The following is a 22,411-nucleotide window of genomic DNA, read 5'->3' as shown; positions in this document are numbered from 1 at the left end:
ACTATCTTAATGAGAATTCGATTTGAACTTGAGAAATTTGACAAACAATCTATAGCTCTTTGGGGTGAAAAATGAGGTGTGGAGATTGACCCGAGGCTTACAAGAAGAACAGAGATGGCAATGAGAAAGAGGAATAAAAGAAAACTGTGAATGAATAGTCTAGGGCCCAATGAGAGAATGGTCCGATGTCAACAACTACAGACCAGTATCCCTTCTTTCTTTTCTCTCCAAAACTCTTGAACATGCCGTCCTTGGCCAGCTCTCCTGCTATCTCTCTCAGAATGACCTTCTTGATCCAAATCAGTCAGGTTTCAAGACTAGTCACTCAACTGAGACTGCTCTTCTCTGTATCACGGAGGCGCTCCGCACTGCTAAAGCTAACTCTCTCTCCTCTGCTCTCATCCTTCTAGACCTATCGGCTGCCTTCGATACTGTGAACCATCAGATCCTCCTCTCCACCCTCTCCGAGTTGGGCATCTCCGGCGCGGCCCACGCTTGGATTGCGTCCTACCTGACAGGTCGCTCCTACCAGGTGGCGTGGCGAGAATCTGTCTCCTCACCACGCGCTCTCACCACTGGTGTCCCCCAGGGCTCTGTTCTAGGCCCTCTCCTATTCTCGCTATACACCAAGTCACTTGGCTCTGTCATAACCTCACATGGTCTCTCCTATCATTGCTATGCAGACGACACACAATTAATCTTCTCCTTTCCCCCTTCTGATGACCAGGTGGCGAATCGCATCTCTGCATGTCTGGCAGACATATCAGTGTGGATGACGGATCACCACCTCAAGCTGAACCTCGGCAAGACGGAGCTGCTCTTCCTCCCGGGGAAGGACTGTCCGTTCCATGATCTCGCCATCACGGTTGACAACTCCATTGTGTCCTCCTCCCAGAGCGCTAAGAACCTTGGCGTGATCCTGGACAACACCCTGTCGTTCTCCACCAACATCAAGGCGGTGGCCCGTTCCTGTAGGTTCATGCTCTACAACATCCGCAGAGTACGACCCTGCCTCACACAGGAAGCGGCGCAGGTCCTAATCCAGGCACTTGTCATCTCCCGTCTGGATTACTGCAACTCGCTGCTGGCTGGGCTCCCTGCCTGTGCCATTAAACCCCTACAACTCATCCAGAACGCCGCAGCCCGTCTGGTGTTCAACCTTCCCAAGTTCTCTCACGTCACCCCGCTCCTCCGCTCTCTCCACTGGCTTCCAGTTGAAGCTCGCATCCGCTACAAGACCATGGTGCTTGCCTACGGAGCTGTGAGGGGAACGGCACCTCAGTACCTTCAGGCTCTGATCAGGCCCTACACCCAAACAAGGGCACTGCGTTCATCCACCTCTGGCCTGCTCGCCTCCCTACCACTGAGGAAGTACAGTTCCCGCTCAGCCCAGTCAAAACTGTTCGCTGCTCTGGCCCCCCAATGGTGGAACAAACTCCCTCACGACGCCAGGACAGCGGAGTCAATCACCACCTTCCGGAGACACCTGAAACCCCACCTCTTCAAGGAATACCTAGGATAAAGCAATCCTTCTGCCCCCCCCCCCTTAAAAGATCTGATGCACTATTGTAAAGTGGCTGTTCCACTGGATGTCATAAGGTGAATGCACCAATTTGTAAGTCGCTCTGGATAAGAGCGTCTGCTAAATGACTTAAATGTAAATGTAAATGTCCTAACAGTAAATGAAAGAAAGGACGAGTTGAGTATTTACATTAATACCAAACTAATGACAAAGAGATAACAAAGTATGAGGGAAATTATTACCATGACTATGTACAGTTGTGTTTTATACAGTATAAAAAAACATTATGTTGGTTATACACATTAAAAGTGTAGTAATGTTGAAAACAGTGAAGTGCTGATATTTAGGTTTGTGGCAGTGCAACACTGCCCACAGAGGTCAAGTCTATGCATTGCATCAATGCATCAACTCTGTCCTCAAGTACTCATTTTGCACCCTGGGAGAACTGTAGAATCTCTTCAACCACTAGTCTCACAGTCACTCCTTTCGGAACCAGAACACACTGCACAAATTGAAGTAAAGTTACTTGTCTTGTTATCTCCTTTGGGAGTGAACGATTTATGCAACATACTTGTGTGACGACCCTCCCACTCTGTCTACCAAATTCTTTCTCTTTGCTTTTGTCGGTGGGCGGAGCCGGGAGGGTCGTCAGCGAAGTGGGACACACCTGGGCCCAGGTCCCAGGGATAAATACACCTTTCCCCCATACATTGAGGAGACTCTCTTCATGCATACACACTGTTATTTTTGGTTGTGGCATTTTGAGGCTTCTTTATGTTCATTTGTTTTGGCATCTCTCAACACCCCTCATTATCACCATCTGTGCACGCATCCACTCACACTACTGACAACACATTCCATTATTACTTGGATATAGTTTACTTTATTTAATGAAAATGTTTGTATCCCTCTTTGTTACGGGTTATGAGCCGGTGTGTAACAAGTGCGGGCTCGTCCGGGATCATAAGGTTGGATGCTAGACATTTTGGCGTATAGTATTTTGTTGCATTATGATGGGTTAATGTTAATTGGGATGCACTTTGTTTGATATTCACTGCCTAGTCTTATAAGTGTTGGTTATAAGTGTTGTCCGATGATAATAGGCTTGGAAAGTATGTAAGTAGGACTAATACTTGTGTCGTTAGGCTAACTGGTATGAGTATTGTGTTTGGGAGAAAACATGAAGTCAGTGTTTGATTAACACTGTATGTGCTTTGTTTGCATCTCTTGTTACAACTTTCTTTGATTTGCGCTGTTTGGTGCCCAGGGTTGGTTGCCTTTGTTTGGTAGACTTGCCACTGCGGTGGTTAGTTAGTTGTATGCTGTGTTGGAGAGAGTAACATTGGTTAGTTTCCAGGCCCCTGCCCAGGCTGGAAGCTCTTGCTCTACTCGCTGTTGGGACATCGGTCCGAGGAGGTCAGTTCAATCACCTGTGTAACTCAGTGGGAGATTTGGGTAGGGTAGTGCTATTTGCGACCCGGAGCTATAGCCTGTCTTTTCCCCTGTTAGGCCTAGTGACATGTTCCACTTTGGAATACGTTGGGCACCACAAATCTGCACCAAGACTAGGGTTGCGTTATTGTAGGATTTGGAGAAGCTCCTGATATATCTCATCTCTCTCCTGTGGTGCCCAGTTTGATTGGTGCTTCTCTTGTTGTGGTTCGGTCTGGTGTGCTCAGCAGAGGGGCAGAGCAAATTTTTTTTTTGCAGTTACTTGTGACTATGGCGTCTAATGTAGACTAGTTCATTTGCGCTCCATCAGAGGAACTGTTAGAATTATGTACTAAAGAACAGCTGTTGAATATCGCTGAACACTACTAGGTTGAAATTAGTGAAATGCGTCAAAAAATGATGTTAGGTTGATATTGAAGGCCAAGCTGATAGAGATTGGCATACTCGTAGGTATCACTGGGGCAGACTCTGCTGAGGAATCGCCACCCCCCTAAGCCATCTTCCCATTTCGCTACATTGTCCGTTCCATCTGTTAGCCCTAGTAGTCTTTTTTATCAGCTGTTACAGCTAGAGCATGATCGTGTTAAGCATGGAAAGGAATTGGAACTTAAACAGGATTTGGAGCATGCTGATTGTGTTAAGCATGAAAAGGAATTTAAACACGATTTGGAGCGTGCTAAAATCAAGCTGCAACAAGAGCAGTTAGAATTGGTTAGAGAAGGAAAGCTCTCGGGGAGAGTTTGCTTAGGGAAGGTGACCCTGATTTAGCTAGGGGTCTCTCGGTCGTGCCCCGGACACATATGATATTGTTGGAAACTTACAGCTGTTGACAAAATTTAATGAGAAGGACCCTAAGACTTATTTTCGTTGTTTGAGTCTGATGCTGGCGCTAGGAGTTGGCCTAATTCTGATCTCACTTTAATGTTGCAGTGTGTGTTGACTGGTAAAGCGCAGGAAGCATATTCAGCTCTTGGTGTAGCCGACAGTCTCAGCTATGCTAAGGTTAAAATGGCTGTGCTACAGATTTACGAATTGGTTCCTGAGGCTTACCGCCAATGATTTAGAACTTTAAAAAGGGCTGATAAACAGACTCATATTGAGTTTGTGCGAGAGTTATCTTCACAGATTAATCGCTGGTGTTCTGCCTCTGCGGTTACGACTTTCCAGGGGCTGTGTGATCTGATTATGCTAGAGCAATTTAAGGACACAATCCCTGATCAATTAGCCACGTATATTAGCGAACGAAAAGTGAAGGCTGTCTTTGAAGCTGCGGTTTTGGCGGATGAGTTTTGACTCACAAAAGTGGCTTTGCAGAACCCAGTAGATGTGGCTAGGGCAATAAATTGCAATGTCTGTACTGTGAGATGCCTAAGACAGCGCTACAGGGAGACAGGATGGGCAGCTGATCATCCTCGCAGTGGCAGACCACGTGTAACAACACCTGCACAGGATCGGTACATCCGAACATCACACCTGCGGGACAGGTACAGGATGGCAACAATAACTGCCCGAGTTACACCAGGAACGCACAATCTCCCCATCAGTGCTCAGACTGTCCGCAATAGACTGAGAGAGGCTGGACTGAGGGCTTGTATGCCTGTTGTAAGGCAGGTCCTCACCAGACATCACCGCCAACAACGTAGTCTATGAGCACAAACCCACCACCGCTGGACCAGACAGGACTGGCAAAAAGTGCTCTATACTGACGAGTCGCGGTTTTGTCTCACCAGGGGTGATGGTCGGATTCTCGTTAATCGTCGAAGGAATGAGCGTTACACCGAGGCCTGTACTCTGGAGTGGGATCGATTTGGAGGTGGAGAGTCTGTCATGGTCTGGGGCGGTGTGTCACAGCATCATCGGACTGAGCTTATTGTCATTGCAGGCAATCTCAACGCTGTGTGTTGCAGGCAATCTCAACGCTGTGTGTTACAGGGAAGACATCCTCCTCCCTCATGTGGTCCTCTTCCTGCAGGCTCATCCTGACATGACCCTCAAGCATGGCAATGCCATCAGCCATTCTGCTCGTTCTGTGCATGATTTCCTGCAAGACAAGAATGTCAGTGTTCTACCTTGGCCAGCGAAGAGCCCGGATCTCAATGCCATTGAGCACGTTTGGGACCTGTTGGATCGGAGGGTGAGGGCTAGGGCCATTACCCCCAGAAATGTCTGGGAACTTGCAGATGCCTTGGTGGAAGAGTGAGGTAATATCTCACAGCAAGAACTGTCAAATCTGGTGCAGTCCACGAGGAGGAAATGCACTGCAGTACTTAATGCAGCTGGTGGCCACACCAGACACTAACTGGTACTTTTGAGTTTGACCCCCCTTTGTTCAGGGACACATTATTCCATTTCTGTTAGTCACATGTCTGTGGAACTTGTTCAGTTTATGTCTCAGTTGTTGAATCTTGTTATGTTCTGAAAATAAACCTCTCAGCGAGAGGACTTTTCTTTTTTTGCTGAGTTTAGTTGACTTTATATAATAAAAATATATCTCCACGTTGTCTCCCTTTTTGTTACAGGCTACGAGCCAGTTCGTAACACTTGCTAAGTTGGTATTGAATCATTTTGAAATCATCGATATATTTTCTCTGTTGTGTATATATTTTAATGACTTTGGAAGTTAGAGTGGACTTCATGAAGTTATAAATTGGTTTGAGTTTATATACTTTATGGAGGTGGAAAGTACCTAGTCGAATGATGTCTTTGATGTTCCTATGTTCAGCATCAAAGAAAGTCATCTCACTGAAGCTTGAATCCACTGTCTGTCTGGAGCCTGAACAAAGACACAATGACAGTGAGTTCCACTACAAACACACTTTGACGACCAGTTACCCAAGCATAAACACAAACATGAAAGAATGTCGCCGAAAAGGATAGCTGCCGTTTCTGCTATAGTGCGTGTTTTTTTTTGCATAATTTTTGTACATAATGTTTCTGCCATCGTTTCCTATGACCCAAAACCGCTTCTGGACAGCTGTCACTAACCTCGTCACTAACCTCGAATTGAATGAAGATTTCTTCTCGAGTCGGCGACGCAGGAAATACTGCACACCCCGGACCAGGAACTAAACATCGAGACTCGGAAAAGGAAAAGGCGGCGTAAGAGAGGCCAGCATGTGGGCACCCTATCGAAACTATGTTGGCGTATAAATAATCTACCTCTATCCTCCGTTCTATTGGCGAACGTACAGTACAATCACTGGAGAACAAATTGGACAAGCTCTGTTTGAGACTATTCTATCAATGGGACCTGAACTGTAATATCCTATGTTTCTCTGATTCGTGGCTGAACAAGGACATGGATAATACACATCTAGCTAGTTTTTCTATGCATCGTCAAGACCGTACAGCAGCGTCGGGTAAGGTTAGGAGGGGAGGGGTATGTCTTTCAGCTGGTGCTCGATATCTAATAAGGAAGTCTCAAGGTTCTGCTCGCATGAGTTAGATTCCGTCATGATAAACTGTAGACCATAATATACAGGACAAAAATATAAATGCCCAAAAATTTGAGATTTTTGTGAGTTACAGTTCATATAAGGAAATCAGTCAATTGACATAAATTAATTAGGCCCTAATCTTTGGATTTCACATGACTGGGAAAACAGATATGCATCTATTGGTCACAGATGCCTTTTTTTTAAATGTAGGGGCGTGGATCAGAAAACCAGTCAGTATCTGATGTGACCACCCCACATCTCCTTCGCAAAGAGTGGATCAGGCTGTTGATTGTGGGCTGTGGAATGTTGTCCCACTCCTCTTCAATGGCTGTACGAAGTTGTTGGATATCGGTGGAAACTGGAATACGCTGTCATAAACGTTGGTCCAGAACATCCCAAACATGCTCAATGGGGGACATGTTTGGTGAGTATGCAGGCCATGGAAGAACTGGGACATTTTTAGCATCCAGAAATTGTGTATAGATCCTTGCGACATGGGGCTGTGCATTATCATGCTGAAACATGAGGTGATGGCGGCAGATGACATGCACGACAATGGGCCTCAGGATCTCATCACTGTATCTCTGTGAATTCAAATTGCCATAGATAAAATGCAATTGTATTCGTTGTCTGTAGCTTATGCCTGCCCATACTATAACCCCACCTCCACCATGTGGCACTCTGTTCACAACGTTGACATCAGCAAACCGCTCACCCACATGACATCATACACGTGGTCTGCCAGTTGGACATACTGCCAAATTCTTTTAAATTATGTTGAAGGCAGCTTATGGTAGAGAAATGAACATTAAATTATCTGGCAACAGCTCTGGTGGACATTCCAGCAGTCAACATGCCAATTGCATGCTACCTCAACTTGAGACATCTGTGCCATTGTGTTGTGTGACAAAACTGCACATTTTAGTGATCTTTTATTGTCCCCAGCTCAAAGTGCACCTGTGTAATGATCATGCTGTTTAATTAGCTTCTTGATATGCCACACATGTCAGGTGGATTATCTTAGCGAAGGAGAAATGCTCACTAACAGGGATGTAAACAAATATGTGCACACAATTTGAGAAATAATCTTTCTGTGCAGTATGGACAATTTCTGGGATATTTTATTTTCGCTGAAACATGGGACCAACACTTTACATGTTGCCTTTATATTTTTGTTCAGTGTTTTTAACAAGAGAGTTTTCATCTATATTATATATCTATTTATCACCACAAATCGATTCTGGCACTAAGACCGCACTCAACAAACTGTATAGGACATAAGCAAACAATAAAATGCTCGTCCAGAAGAGGGGCTCCTAGTGGCCGGTGATTTTAATGCATGGAAACTGAAATTGGTTTTACCTCATTTCTGCAAGCATGTCACATGTGCAACTAGAGGAGACTAAACTCTAGATCACATTTACTCCACACACACAAACGATTACAAAGCTCTTTCGCCCTCCATTTGGCAAATCTGACCGTAACTCTATCCTCCCACTACGACCTCCGACAAGCCATCAAACAGGCAAAGCAAAAATACAGGACTAAAAACGAATCCTACTACCCCGGCTCTGATGCTCCTCGGATGTGGCAGGGCTTGCAAACTATCACGGATTACAAAGGGAAACCCAGCTGTGAGCTTACCAGTAACCTGAGGCTACCAGACGAGCTAAATGCCTTGTATGGCAGGTTTGAGGCAAGCATGATATAAGAGCAACAGTTGTTCAGGACAACTATGTGATCACGCTCTCTGTAGCCGATGTGAGTAAGACCTTTTAAACAGGTCAACATTCACAAGAACAGACGGATTACCAGGAAGCATAGTCAGAGCATGCACTGACCAATGGCAAGTGTCTTCACTGACATTTTTCAACCTCTCCCTGACCCAGTCTGTTATACCTACGTGTTTTAAGCAGACCACCATAGTCCCTGTGCCCAAGAACACCAAGGTAATCTGTCTAAATGACTGTAGCACTCACATCTGTAGCCATGAAACACTTTGAAAGGCTGGTCATGTCTCACATCAACATCATCATCCCAGATACCCTGGACCCACTCCAATTCACACACCGCCCCGAACAGATCCACAGATAAGGCAATTTGTATTGCACTCCACACTGCCCTCTCCCACCTGGACAAGAGGAACACATATGTGAGAATGTTGTTCATTGACTACAGCTCAGCATTCAACACCATAGTACCATCCAAGCTCATCACTAACCTAAGGACCCTGGGACTAAACACCTCCCACTGCAACTGGATCCTGGACTTCCTGACGGGCCGCCTCCAGGTGATGAGGGTAGGCAACAACATATCAGCCACGCTGACCCTCAACATAGGGGCCCCTCAGGGTTGCGTGCTTAGTCCCTTCCTGTACTCCCTGTTGCCCCCCACGACTCCAACAACATCAAGTTAGCTGACGACACGGCGGTGGTAGCCCTGATCACCGACGATGATGAGACAGCCTATAGGGAGGAGGTGGTGCCAGGACAACAACCTCTCCCTCAACGTCAGCAAGACAAATGAGCTGATCGTGGACTACAAGAAACAGAGGGCAAAGCACGGCCCATTCACATTGACAGGGCTGTAGTGGAGCGGGTCGAGAGCTTCAAGTTCCTCGGTGTCCACATCACTAAGGATCTATCATGGTCCATACACACCAACACAATCATGAAGAGGGCATGACAATGCCTCTTCCCCCTCAGGAGGCTGAAAGTAATTGGCATTGGGTCCTCAGATCCTCAAAACGTTCTACAGCTGCACCATTGAGAGCATCTTGTCTGGCTGCATCACCGCTTGGTATGGCAACTGCTTGGCATCTGACCTCAAGGCCCTATGGAGGGTAATGCGTACATCACTGGAGCCGAGCTCCCTGCCACCCAGGACCTGTATACTAGGCAGTGTCAGAGGAAGGCTTTAAAAATGGTCAAAGTCTCCAGCCACCCAAGTCATATACGGTTCTCTCTGCTACTGCACGGCAAGCAGTAACGATGCACCAAGTCTTGAACCAAAAAGACCTTGAGCAGCTTCTACCCCTAAGCCATAAGACTGCTAAATAGTTAGCTAAATAGTTAACCAAATAGCTAACCGGACTATGTGCATTGACCCTTTCTGCACTAACTCTTGACTCATCACATACCCTGCTGCCACTGTTTATTATCTATCCTGTTGTACATATCTACATATCTACCTCTTTTACCATGTACCCCTGCACATCGACCCGGTACTAGTACCCTGTGTCTATATAACCAAGTTATCGTTACTCATTGGGTATTTATTATTACTTTTATTATGACGTGTTATGACTTTTCTCTATTTTCTCTCTCTCTGCATTGTTGGGAAGGGCCCATAAGTAAGGATTTCACTGTTAGTCTACACCTGTTGTTTATGAAGCATGTGCCTAATAAAATGTGATTTGATTTGAAACACACAAACACACACTTCCATTCTCCAACTAACAGTATTCGTGTTGAAGACAGAAGAATCGTTCAGGACCGGTGGCAGTGGTCGCATAATCTCAAGTTTAGATACATACTTTTTGAAGTAAGGGACCTTTGACCATGGGTATATTTCCTTGAAGGATATGTATTGGTTGAGATTGAAGAGGGACAACAGCTGATTGGCTCCATCCACCTCCCCTGTGCTGGGGAATAGAAGGAACATTTAAATAATTTACAATGCTGGCATGTTATTTCAAAGAATTACCAATCTAGAGGCTAAGAACAGAAATTGCCATTGTCTAAAGAAGTTTTACATAGATATTTAATCAGATTATAAAATAAAATAGCATGCAGTTGATTCCTGTGTGAACTAACCGTGATGCCACTCCAATCTGGATCCCCTGGTCATGTAGAGAAGTGTACCATTGTTTCTTGGTACAGTTAGATTTTCTCTCCTTGCATCCAACACCACTCCCATGTAGGGAAAGTTGTGATATTATTAGAAATCTGCAAAGACATGGCTGAAATGTAATTTGTGTAAGAATTGGAGAGGATTTAGAGAAGAACATAGCCTAAACCATCACTAGCTTGCAACTCATCAATCAATTTCACGATTTTTGATCAGGAAACTCACACATTGCCTTTGAAGTGGTGGGTCCACATGGATATCTACCCAGAAGGGCCAAAGAGTATAATCTGAGATAGGGAGAAAACAAAAACAAAGCAGATGAGATGGAGGATGACAGGTACAGAAACAGACCGAAACACATGACAGTTAGCTAGACACTACTTTAGCTGTGACAGTCTTCTTTTCCTGCTCTGGTTTTAGCTAGGTATGATATTTGTCAGTGTTCTTTCTCTTTAACTTTATTGAACATAGCTAGTTAGCTACGTGGCTATCTAATGTTAGCTAGCTAGCTACAGTTAGATATACAGTGTATCTAGTTAGCTAGCTTTTCAATTTACCCAGGTCAAAAACAACAAACTTTTAGACATAGCTAGCTATTTCCTGAGTTAAGAAGTTACATTTTCAATTATATATTAGTGAAATGCTAATAACAATCCTCAAATGTATTGAATCATCAAAATTGTAGGACTAGCTAGCTTACACTGTCCAATTTCCAATGTGGTTGTTGTGGTGTTCTCAAGTCAATTAATCACATAAGCTTTCCCCTTGTAACATGTTGTCCTTTCTGGTGAGGGATCAAAGGCACTTGAGCAGCACAATTGAGTTTGTTGCCAGCTGCATTAGAGTTGCTGATGCTACATTTGATCAAAATAAATTAAAGGACCTTGTGTGTTCCACTACCAGAGCTGGAACTGGTAGAAGACCTACCCATCAGAGATATTTAAGGAAGATTAGAGCCACCCATTTAGCCATTTAATTATTACTGAGGAACTGGTTTAGAACAGCGTGTAAAATTCAAATTGTGTTACATTTGACACCGCATCTACCACATATGCATGTGTAATTGCAGGCACTGACTGAATGTGTTTCTGTGTTCCATCATGTGTCCATGACAAGGTAAAAATCTGTCGTTCTGCCTCTGAGCAAGGCAGTTAACCCACTGTTCCCCGGGCACCGAAGACGTGGATGTCGATTTATGGCAGCCCCCAGTGTAACGGATGTGAAATGGCGAGCTAGTTAGCGGTGGTGCGAGCTAGCAGCCTTTCAGTCGGTTGCGTCACTTGCTCTGAAACCTACAAGTAGTGGTTCCCCTTGCTCTGCAAGGGCCGCTGCTTTTGTGGAGCGATGGGTAACGACGCTTCGTGGGTGACTGTTGTTAATGTGTGCAGAGGGTCCCTGGTTCGCGCCCGAGGTCGGGGACGCCATAAAGTTATACTGTTACACCCGCACCTCTCTGATTCAGAGGGGTTGGGTTAAATTTCGGAAGACACATTTCAGTTGAAGGCATTCCGTTTTACAACTGACTAGGTATTCCCCGTTCCCTTTAATCATTCTCCATGTGCTGTAGCTGAATAAATAGGTAGTCCTTAATGAGGTTTAACCTGTTTTAATCTCAACAGACTAGAGAGGTTGGAAGAGAGATTCTGCAATAGCCAAGGAAGAGACATATCTAAATTACAGTTTGTTTGTATTTCCTCTGATTCACACAATAGCTTTTCAAAACAAACAATATGAAATCAAAATGGGTGCTCTTTAAAACAATGACTGGAAATGTACATATTCCACATTTAAACCCATCTGTTCTGGGGTTCTTCTTCATTTGATCACATTGTGCAAAACAAAGCAGTAAAAAACTTGAATAGGTGGTTAACATTTAACTAGATGCTGGAGCTACCGAAGACATTACATCAATAATTTCTTAGTTACATGTAAATCAATTATCATGGTGGTTCTCCTCCCTCTCAGATATATTTGTGCCTCTCTGTTGCTACATTTTCATTATTTTCAGATTTGTGATTGAGAAGAAGTACTCATGATTTCTAAATGAACAAGATCACTGTTTATTAAGGGATTCTATTATTTGACCATTTGAAATATAAATCAAAATTGTTGACCAGATGCCACCTACTCGGTTTGCAGAAATGCTTAACTAAAGCCATGGATAAAACAGAACTGAAAGGTGTTGTGTTCGCTATAGCCTATCTCAAAGCAGTTTTTTTTAACTTGCAGTGAGCTCCAAAAGTATTGGGACAGTGACACGTGTTTGGTTGTTTTGGCTCTTTACTCCAGCACTTTGGATTTGAAATGATACAATGACTATGAGGTTAAAGTGCAGACTGTCAGCTTTAATGTGTGGGTATTTCCATCACTTTTGGGTGATCCATTTAGAAATTACAGCACTTTTTGTACATAGTCGCCCCCATTTTAGGGGACCAAAAGTATTGGGACAAATTCACTTATATGTGTATTATTAAAAGTAGTCCAAAGTTTTGTTTTTGGTCCCATATTCCTAGCATGCAATGATTACATCAAGCTTGTGACTTTACAAACTTGTTGAATGCATTTGCTGTTTGTTTTGGTTGTCTTTCAGATTATTTTGTGCCCAATAGAAATGGTAGCATCCACAATAATGTAGAAGTGTTTAAAAACATATTCTATTCATATTTACAATAAAAATGACTCCAAAATGACACAATACATTATTTACTATTTATTTCTATTGGGCACAAAATCGTTTTAAACACAACCAAAATAAACAGCAAATGCAGTTTTAAACTGTAGACACAGTGCATAAAAGTCTATTTGTAATGGTTTTTAATGTCTCTTGGCCCATCCTGTGCTTGCTTGGTAGCATTTTACAGGGGAAGCCTTTACAGCTTTGTGAAGCGATCATCATCTGTGAATCCTCTGTTGTAGATGCCGTCCAGGACGTTGTCATTTTCCACTCCTTTCATCTGCCTGTCCTCTTCATCCTGTCCATCCTCCATCATCCCTTTCTCTTTCCTAGGTTAGAATGAGCCATAGTTCATTAACAAAACACAGCATTATCAACAGAGAGACAGAAGTATTGTCAAAGGGTGGACTCACCGTCTCTTTTGAAGCAGAGAGGATACGAGCAGGGCGATGATTCCAGCAAACACAGCCCCTATGACCACTCCAAACACGATGAGCCAGGGAGGGGTGTCAGGGTTGACTGGCGCTGCTAGTGTGGGGTGGATGCCCAGAAACTCCAGGGTCCTATCTGTCAGGAGGAAGGCGTTGTTGATGCGATGCCTTGACATCCTGTTGGACATAGAATGGGTTACTTTAGGTCCAATTGGTAAATCTCATCTTTTACAGGTCTCTGAATCTGTGTAAATACCACTTGCCTTGTGGTTCAGATTGTAAGCATAATATCTATTTTCTGTTTTATCCATCAGATACTCAGGTGGCTGTTTACGTTCACCTTTTTACTTCAGAGTTCAGTTCATCTACAGGTGTATACCAGGATATTTTCCTTTTAAAGTAGACCAAGAAATTACCTCACAGCTTTCTCCACATCTGCCTTAGGAATAAGCATGGTGGAGTTTTCAGGTGACGTCACCACAAACCAGAAGGACACCCTCAGAGTCTGATTACACATGATAATGTTGTCGACACTGGAAAAGTCCCACAAACATCATAATGCCATAAATGCCATGTTGTCAGCATTACACCAACACACCGGGAATACGTTTTTATTGACTTGAACAGAAGTCATAAAATATGCACACAGTAATGCTGGAAATTAATCTTTGCAGGAAGTGAAATAACATTATGCTGTACTACACTGTGCTTTGATTTCAGTTTAAATATATGGCACAAGTTGTTAGGGAACTGTAGATTTTCTTACTTGTACGTTTCTGTTTTGTAGTACCTCCTCATGGCAAAGGCCATAGTTGCTCGGAAAAGGAAAATTTCATTCTCATTCCATTCATACTGCAGACAAAAAAGGACATTTCATCACCCAGCACAATGTAGTTCTAAATGTTGTATTTAAAACTTTTCATAAAGGACCAATGATGTGAGAGAACACTTGTAAGCATAGTACGTACAGCCTGATTTCCCAAAGCAGTTTTGATGCTGATTCGCACTCTGCAGCCATTTGATGCATCTACAGACAGAATAAGACTTATCTTGATGAGTGATTCTCACCCCCGTCTTAAACACATTTGAATAATCTTTGGATTCACCATGAAACATTGAGCGTACAAGAACACACTCTTTTTTTTTTTAGAGGACACAAACGTGTGGGCTTGAATCACATGGGTTGATAGATAAAAATAGTAAAAAAAAAAAAGAAACAGGACAATGAAACCAACAGTAAATAGGACATCCCTCACAAAGTGTTCTTCAAACCGTCCTGATAAAGAACTATCTGTACAACCATACAGTATTTACTTTGTGTCCACTCAAACATTCACTGTTGAACTAGAAACCTCTATGTAGTACATGACAATGCATAAACAACTGAACAACTGAACAACATCAAAGACCATTTAAATCATGAAAATACTCATTATAACCATACTCATTCACGTGAACGTCTTCCTCAAGAAAACTCTGATCAGCTGGCAAGTATTGCACAGTCTCTCTCTCCCTACATTAAACTATAGATATTTGGCAAACTAGCTAAAAGAAACATTCAGGGACACAATAAGAAGTTGTAAACATAACATTTTGTAACACTTATATAAACTAAAGAATGACAACCAACCAAACACAAAACCAATAAAACAAGTAGAACTTGTGAGGACATAAGCGTCTTCTTTAGATCAATCTGAGTAACTTACTAGGCTGGCAGAGGGTTTGTGCTAGGGCTGGTGCCCCCGCCAGGTAGAGCAGAACCAGGATCCTCACCAACATCCTCTATGGAGAAGAACACAACTAAGACAGAATCTCCTGTGCTGCTGGCTCAGTCAAAGTCCCAGTGGTCAGACATTAATGAGAAGAACAAAGTCAACGATGGAACTGGAATCAAACAGGGGGTGGCCACTATGGTTTAATGGTTAAACGATGACACAGCTGCAAGCTACAACTCTCCCTGTCCAACTTTTTAAAAAGCGAACAGCCCTATAATATTCATCCCCAGCAGTACAGTTAGCTTGCCCAGAGAGAAGAATAATACAGCTACAGTAATGTGTGGGCAGCTGTGTGGGCAGCAGTGAAAGCACTAGCTAATGTTTGTCCAAGCCTCAGAGAAGTGGAAGAGGTTTGATAGAGTGAGAGGGAGGCAGATGTCATGAATATAAACACACAGACTCAGTTCCAGTAGCAACCCCTTCCTATCATTTCCTTCTATTTTTTTTTATTTGTGTCCATGTTGGGGTGTAAGGGGTATTTGGCCAGACACAGGAATATATTTGACATTAATTAATGAAACAATATATCCTAGTTAACAAACCACGAGTAGGAAGTTTGTAGAAACTATGAACATATTTGTACTACGTTTTCTAACCAGTGGAGCTAACACCTTCAGACTTACTCTCCACCACAGGTCACAAAGAGGTCAAGAAAGATAGTGCCTCTCTTCTGGGTGTTAATAGTTAATAACTTTCAGTGTCCTTGTATGTCCCAAATTGCATTCTATTCCCTACATAGTGCACTACTTTTGATAAGAGCCCTATAGGGCATAGTGTACCATTTGGGAAATACCCTCAGTATCTGTCTTAGGAATTCTTCTACAGTGCCATGAAGGTAAACCTAATGTAACATGACACTTTTACGATTCAGGCAATGTGTCATGATTAACCATCCACACTTCCCTGGATACATTACCTATAAATGCAGTACATTTTTCACCAGTGAAGGTTTTTGATCAACACCATTTTTAGTTCAATAATTGATTGTTCATGAGAAACATGGGTTTACACATTACACTTGGTCTGCCTGTTGAGGATCTACTGATTGCCGGCTACAAACAACAAATTAGCTTCAAACTGGGGTACTGCAGGGGGCCTGCAATTTATTTATTTCGTTAAATATGTTGTGGGATTTTTTTGTAAAAAATAATTATTTTATGAACATCGCTAGCTGCAACATAATATTATTGTGGATACCGTTTTTATGTCTCTGCGTCCAGTATGAAGGAAGTTAAAGATAGTTTCATGAACCAGTGCTAACTAGCGTCTACAGAAGTCTAAACTAGAAGTCTACAGGAACAGTAAGAAGCATGCTTGTGTCTTGAAGTCGTCTAGGCTAGCTAGTTTCTTTCGCCAATTAGCTTCCGTCGGCTGGTGTGTAACTGTGACAAAGTTTTATCTCTGGTGCTAATTAGAGACTGTCAATAAATTACGCAATGTAAATGCAACAATATTTTCATGGTGGACATCTTTTAGTAGAATCATGAAATGCTTTAATTATTTTTACATTAATTTCTATATATCTCATGACTAAGCAATTAGCCTACTAAAATGTTCATCTGACTCCATAAAGATAATTAAAATACACAAGCAAGCAATAGGCAATGAGTTGACATTGACTAGCAAGAATTGATCTGAGAATTGTCTATATCAAAGGAAGATATTTATATAATATTGTAAAATGAATGAATTCACATACAAGGCATAAAGCTTTAGTTACAAGCATTAACAAGCATTTCAAGGCATTATTCAAAGCATATAGAGTCTAAAGTTAACTTACAAGACAACGCATGAACAAAGAGATGCCTAGGAAATGAGAATTGATCATACAACCTTCCTCCATGGATGGGATACAGGATAAGAGAGACAACAAAGGCATTTAATTACATTTCTAACATCTGAAGGTGTAACTCTTCAGCCCAAAACCAACCACCATTGACCAATCACACGATAACAAGTTTACAGAGTAACCAGGCCCAATCTCCACAGGGTGTAAGAACATCTAAATGCTTGTATGGGGGAAGAGACCAGTGTAAATAAGACAGAATTCCTGAGATGAACTTAAAACCCCCTTTGCATAGAGTAATTTAGAGTTCACCTTGTACAAATACAAGTTACCACAGAGATCATATACAGTGCCAGTCAGAAGTTTGAACACACCTACTCATTCAAGGGTTTTTCTTTATTTTTACTATTTTATACATTCTAGAATAATAGCTAAGACATCAAAACTATGAAATAACACATATGGAATCATGTAGTAACCAAAAAAGTGTTAAACATATCAAAATATATTATATATTTGAGATTCTTTGTAGCCACCCTTTGCCTTGATGACAGCTTTGCACACTCTTGGCATTCTCTCAACCAGCTTCACCTGGAATGCTTTTCCAACAATCTTAAAGGAATTCCCACATATGCTGAGCACTTGTTGGCTGCTTTTCCTTCACTCTGCGGTCCAACTCATCCCAAATCATCTCAATTGGGTTGAGGTCAGTTGATTGTGGAGGCCAAGTCATCTGATGCCACACTCCACTCTCCATTCTTGGTCAAATAGCCCTTACACAGCCTGGAGATGTGTTGGGTCATTGTCATGTTGAAAAACAAATGATAGTCCCACTAAGTGATTTGGCCATGAAGGCCTGATTGACACAGTCTCCTCTGAACAGTTGATGTTGAGATGTGTCTGTTACTTGAACTCTGTGAAGCATATATTTGGGCTGCAATTTCTGAGGCTGGTAACTCTGATGAACTTGTCCTCTGCAGCAGAGGTAACTCTGGGTCTTTCTTTCCTGTGGTGGTCCTTATGAGAGCCAGTTTCATCATAGCCCTTGATGGTTTTGCAGCTGCACTTGAAGAAACTTTCAAAGTTCTTGAAATGTTCCCAAATTGACTGACCTTAATTTTTTTATTTAAGCTTTATTTAACTAGGCAAGTCAGTTAAGAAAAAAATATTATTTACAATGACGGCCTACGAACAGTGGGTTAACTGCCTTGTTAAGGGGCAGAATGACTTATTTTTACCTTGTCAGCTCGGGATTCGATCTAGCAATCTTTCGCTTACTGGCCCAACGCTCTAACCACGAGGCGTCCTGCCGCCCCTTAATGTCTTAAAGTAATGTAGAAAATAGAAAAATAACGAAAAACCCTGGAATGAGTCGGTGTGTCCAAACTTTTGACTGGTACTGTACACATAGAAAGTTTCTGAGTCCTGTTTAGGGGACAAGTTTCAGATATATACCAGACATGGATACTAGCATTATTCTATCACACATTCAATAGTCAGTCCTCTGGATACTGTAACAGATAAACATTTTGGGCCCTCGGAGGGGGAAGAGCTGACTAGGCCTTAGGGATTGTCCTTTGTGCTTTTGTTGTGTTCTTGGACTATTTGCCATGCAGCTTCAGGTGACAGAAAACGCATAAATTAGGGCCTAGCCTACGAATCCCCCCTGGACCTACGCTGTACATGGACAGCCTGTGTCCAACTCAGAAAGAAATGGCCCACACCACATACCTGTTCCTTCTTGAGTCTTCAGTCCAATTTATGGAATCCAACTTCTAGTCTTGGGCCCATGACATCAGAAGTGTCATCCGGGGGATCGTTGACAATGCACTTTAGACATGCAACTGTCCCTAGGTACATACCAAGCTCAATAAAACGTCATTCTTTGTTAACGGCAGAAAGATTACAACAGTTCAATCAGTTCTCAACATTTGATGAAGCATTATTACAGTCAAGAGTTACTAGTCAATGTTTGGCTTTGTGTGTTGGTCAGATTGGTTGGCTTGGTCAATTGTATTCTCAAAGTTTATTAAGTATGAATCAGATGGATATAAAATTGAAGGAATGGCCATTAAATGCATAATTAAAGTAGCACTATCACAAGTGTTAAATTGTACCTTCTTTTTTGAAAAACAGAAAGTTCAATTGAAAAAGCCTCCCCTCTGGGAGGAAGTTTGCCTTGAAAATATGAAAAACATATTTATGAAAACAAATCACCCCAAGATCAATTCTTGAGCTTATATTATTAGAAACAGAACATAATAGTAACACTTCATGTTAAGCCACAATGCACAATGCAAATAATGCAAATACATTTTCTGTAAGACAATTGAATAACAACATTAAAGGTAGTGACACATATGCCTATGTGTAATAAGAATTAGCATCAATCAATATTAGCATCAAAAAATATATATTTGGTTGCTAAATGATTTCCATGTTCTCGGCTGACATGTCATATTCTCTGCCAATAGGTCATAAAAGCAATTGCAATTTCGAACTGGTTTCTAAACCAGCATAGTAAATGTGTTGAAATGCTTTTAGACCCAATCAGGAAGTAGGGATTTAACTGGATCTTTAAACATGGATTAAATGGAATGTAACTAGTCACTGTTCTGTCTCTGGAGACAGAGCTGTCATATTTAACTAAATGTATTTCAAACCTGACAAAATCACATTCAAAGATTAATTAAAAAACGATGCTATCTTTAGCAAGTCACCTTCTATCAGGTGAGGAAAATAAAACTTGGGAGTGAGATCCAAAACTCACCCAGTGCTTGTGCAATTCAAATATGAATAATTCAGTAGTTTGTAAACACAATCTGTGCCCCCCCCCCCCCCCCCCCCCCCCTTGAACACACACACACACACACACATCCATAGTTGGGTGTCATCAACAGGAAGATTTAACTTTATTTGCCGCATCAACATTAATCTGATCCTTTGCACAACCACATAAACCATTTTGTCAAACATTGTGTGTGACAACAAAGTGAGAACAGTTACATTTAATGTGGCCACCTCACAAGGGTTGAAATTGTTTCGGGCAAAACCTAAAACAAACCTAAAACAAGGCATTAGCTGTGTGTTAGTAAACTTGTCAGTGTAAATCTTGAGCGAAATGTTGGGTTATTCTCAATACAGGAGAGAAACATTCAACAAGTAAGACGTGGAGCATGTAACGATCGTGGAACACATATCATAGACAAACATAGGGCAATATGGGACAAAGTGGAGGCGTTGCCTTGGCCAAGGACTTCAATCAGAGTCAGTTCAAAAGTGGGATAATCATAATCTCTGATTTTAAACGCATTCAAATCTACTGCTTCATATTGAGAGCTGAGCTTGGTATCGAAAACCAGCAAGGCCAATGTGATTCTCTTTTATCTTACACATAAAAGGGGAGTCGAGCAGAAGCTAAGAAATTAATCCAAGGAATCAGCTTTCTATAGTGTCAGTGATTAGCTAAAATGCTAGAAAAAGTATCAACATCCATAGGTTGAATAATAAAAAGTTGAATTTTGGAATCGAATCAGTCGGATATGTCAAATTTTCTGTGTAAGGGAAAATAGTAAATCATCAATATAACAAGAAAATAAATGTAAACATATGAAATGTCTATCAATACCTTAGACCATCCTGTGTAGCCTATCAATAAACACCCCCCCAGCCATCCACATGCCATCCACTAGCAGAGGGATGAGGGAAAATTCATAACTCACCCACACATCTCCACATATCAGATGGATTTGGCCATACGCATAGGAATAGGAATATAAATCACACTCAGAAATCTAACACAACTGATTACCACGCACAAGATTACAAGGGTTAAATGTTACAAACATATGTTTGAGACTACGTTGTTGCAGCCTACCCGGCTTTGTTAGAATTACAGTTATTCCCGAGCGTCTGAGCTTCAGGCAACTGCATTTTGAGTTTAAAACATTGGGATAGAGTCTGCACCGTTTCTCAAACAAGACAGGATATTTATCATAGGATATATATCATTTGATCTATGATTATCCGCTCACGCCACGCATTGAGAGAATATCTATACATTGTCATCGCTAAATCTGAAACCTGTCCTATGCGCAACCAAGACAACCGCAGCATAATAAACGCACATGTTTCCCAGAAACACTGCGGTCTGTCCAATGATCCCGTTGTTGGTTAAAACGTGCTATTCTTGTTAAAAAAAAACAATGAACGCTTCACGAATTAGAGTTTAAATTAATATAAAAAATGGCTGAGCTCTGTCTGGTTAACTTGGCCTCTCTGGTTGCTGGAGAGAGGCACGGATGCGGCCACCACCAGGTAGGCTACAGAGACAGTTTCAGGTTGGATATTCGACGGGTATTCGCCTGTAGTTTTCCTTACGTCCACCAACAGCAGTAAAGGGCCGTCAACATGGTGACAAATTACATTTTCTAATTTCAATAGAACCATTACTCCGAAAAAATTCAAAACTGGTTGTAGCTAACCCGATGGCATAGACACACATTGCACACCCTTTAGTTCAGCCCAGCCTCACATTCAATTCGCGCATATATGTACAAAATTTATTTCAGCAGATTTCGTGCGTTTTTGTGCATTTTTGGGGTGGTTCAATTCGTTTGAAAATACACGAATTTCTGTGCTTAATTCGTGCGAAAATACACGAATTTCTGTGCTACTTAATTCGTGCGAAAAGACACGAATTTAACCAGTAGGCGACACTCAAGCCGTTGCAACAACCATAGACGCGATCGCCTGTATTTACGTTATGAATATATAGATATTTTGTCTTTTTTTAACCATTTAACCATAAGAGGTTATATATATATTGTCTTTATTTAATCCCTATTAAAGCATTGTGGTTTTATGCCTATATGTACTGTTTTCGATTTTACTGAACAGACTTTTCAGGATAGAATGAATGTAAGCAATGCATGATGGTTAATGGTGTTTTATTCGGTTGTAGTTCCATGTATTTCTTAAAAAATAAACGTGTAAACCATTTTTATTGAACAGAATGTAACTGAAAATACAATGGCAGCCTTGCCATTGTCCATCAATAACAAAACATTTTTTTTTCATATAACATTTGGGGAAACGTATGCAGTCATTGTAGTCTTACATTTTGTTGGCCAACCAAAATTACCAAAACGTTAACCCGTAATAAGGCTAGGGTGGCTGAGTGTAAATACATGGCTCTGAGTGTAAGCACCTTTTCACTAGAAACGTTCTTGTGTTAAAATTACCGTCAGTGCGAAATAGCTAGAAAGCTTTCGTATTTCCACTTGGCTGCACCTACGGTTACGATAACGATAAATCAAGTGCAATACCTGCGTCGACCTGTGTCGAGCAGCTAAACACCGGAAAGCTTCTAGCCTACCGGAAAGTTACAAGAAGAACAAGAATAGTTAACTCATCCGGTCATGTGACACTCTGGATGCCCCCTAAAAGCAATTTCAACCGTTTTGAAAAATGACGCCTGGTAACC

The 22,411-nt window shown here is 41.9% G+C and overlaps 1 protein-coding gene and 1 pseudogene across 1 annotated transcript; both read right to left on the bottom strand.

The window, feature by feature from the left end:
* Positions 1 to 1,946: 1,946 nt before the first annotated feature.
* On the bottom strand, positions 1,947 to 11,811 carry LOC129854856 (magnesium-dependent phosphatase 1-like; annotated as a pseudogene).
* Positions 11,812 to 12,584: 773 nt separating this feature from the next.
* On the bottom strand, positions 12,585 to 15,458 carry LOC129855361 (collectrin-like). Its single transcript, XM_055922930.1, has 6 exons — positions 15,072 to 15,458; positions 14,334 to 14,392; positions 14,132 to 14,217; positions 13,782 to 13,898; positions 13,348 to 13,542; positions 12,585 to 13,263 (listed from the first exon to the last, which is right to left on the bottom strand). The coding sequence occupies exons 1-6, from the start codon at positions 15,142 to 15,144 to the stop codon at positions 13,131 to 13,133; spliced, it is 663 nt and encodes a 220-aa protein (XP_055778905.1). The 5' UTR covers positions 15,145 to 15,458; the 3' UTR covers positions 12,585 to 13,130.
* Positions 15,459 to 22,411: the final 6,953 nt, after the last annotated feature.

The sequence above is a fragment of the Salvelinus fontinalis genome, chromosome 5 (assembly GCF_029448725.1).
Source record: "Salvelinus fontinalis isolate EN_2023a chromosome 5, ASM2944872v1, whole genome shotgun sequence".
NCBI lineage: Eukaryota > Metazoa > Chordata > Actinopteri > Salmoniformes > Salmonidae > Salvelinus > Salvelinus fontinalis.
The sequence above is the reverse complement of the archived record's forward strand: the minus strand, read 5'-3'. Positions and strand labels throughout refer to the sequence as shown.

What these genes read in the sequence shown, in the direction of transcription:
- LOC129855361 (XM_055922930.1), bottom strand. Translation starts at nt 15,144, where the DNA reads ATGTTGGTGAGGATCCTGGTTCTGCTCTACCTGGCGGGGGCACCAGCC. An exon ending in TACAAAACAGAAACGTACAA is followed by an intron (nt 13,899 to 14,131) that starts GTAAGAAAATCT and finishes GGACTTTTCCAG; the next exon opens with TGTCGACAACATTATCATGT. An exon ending in TCTCTGCTTCAAAAGAGACG is followed by an intron (nt 13,264 to 13,347) that starts GTGAGTCCACCC and finishes ATTCTAACCTAG; the next exon opens with GAAAGAGAAAGGGATGATGG.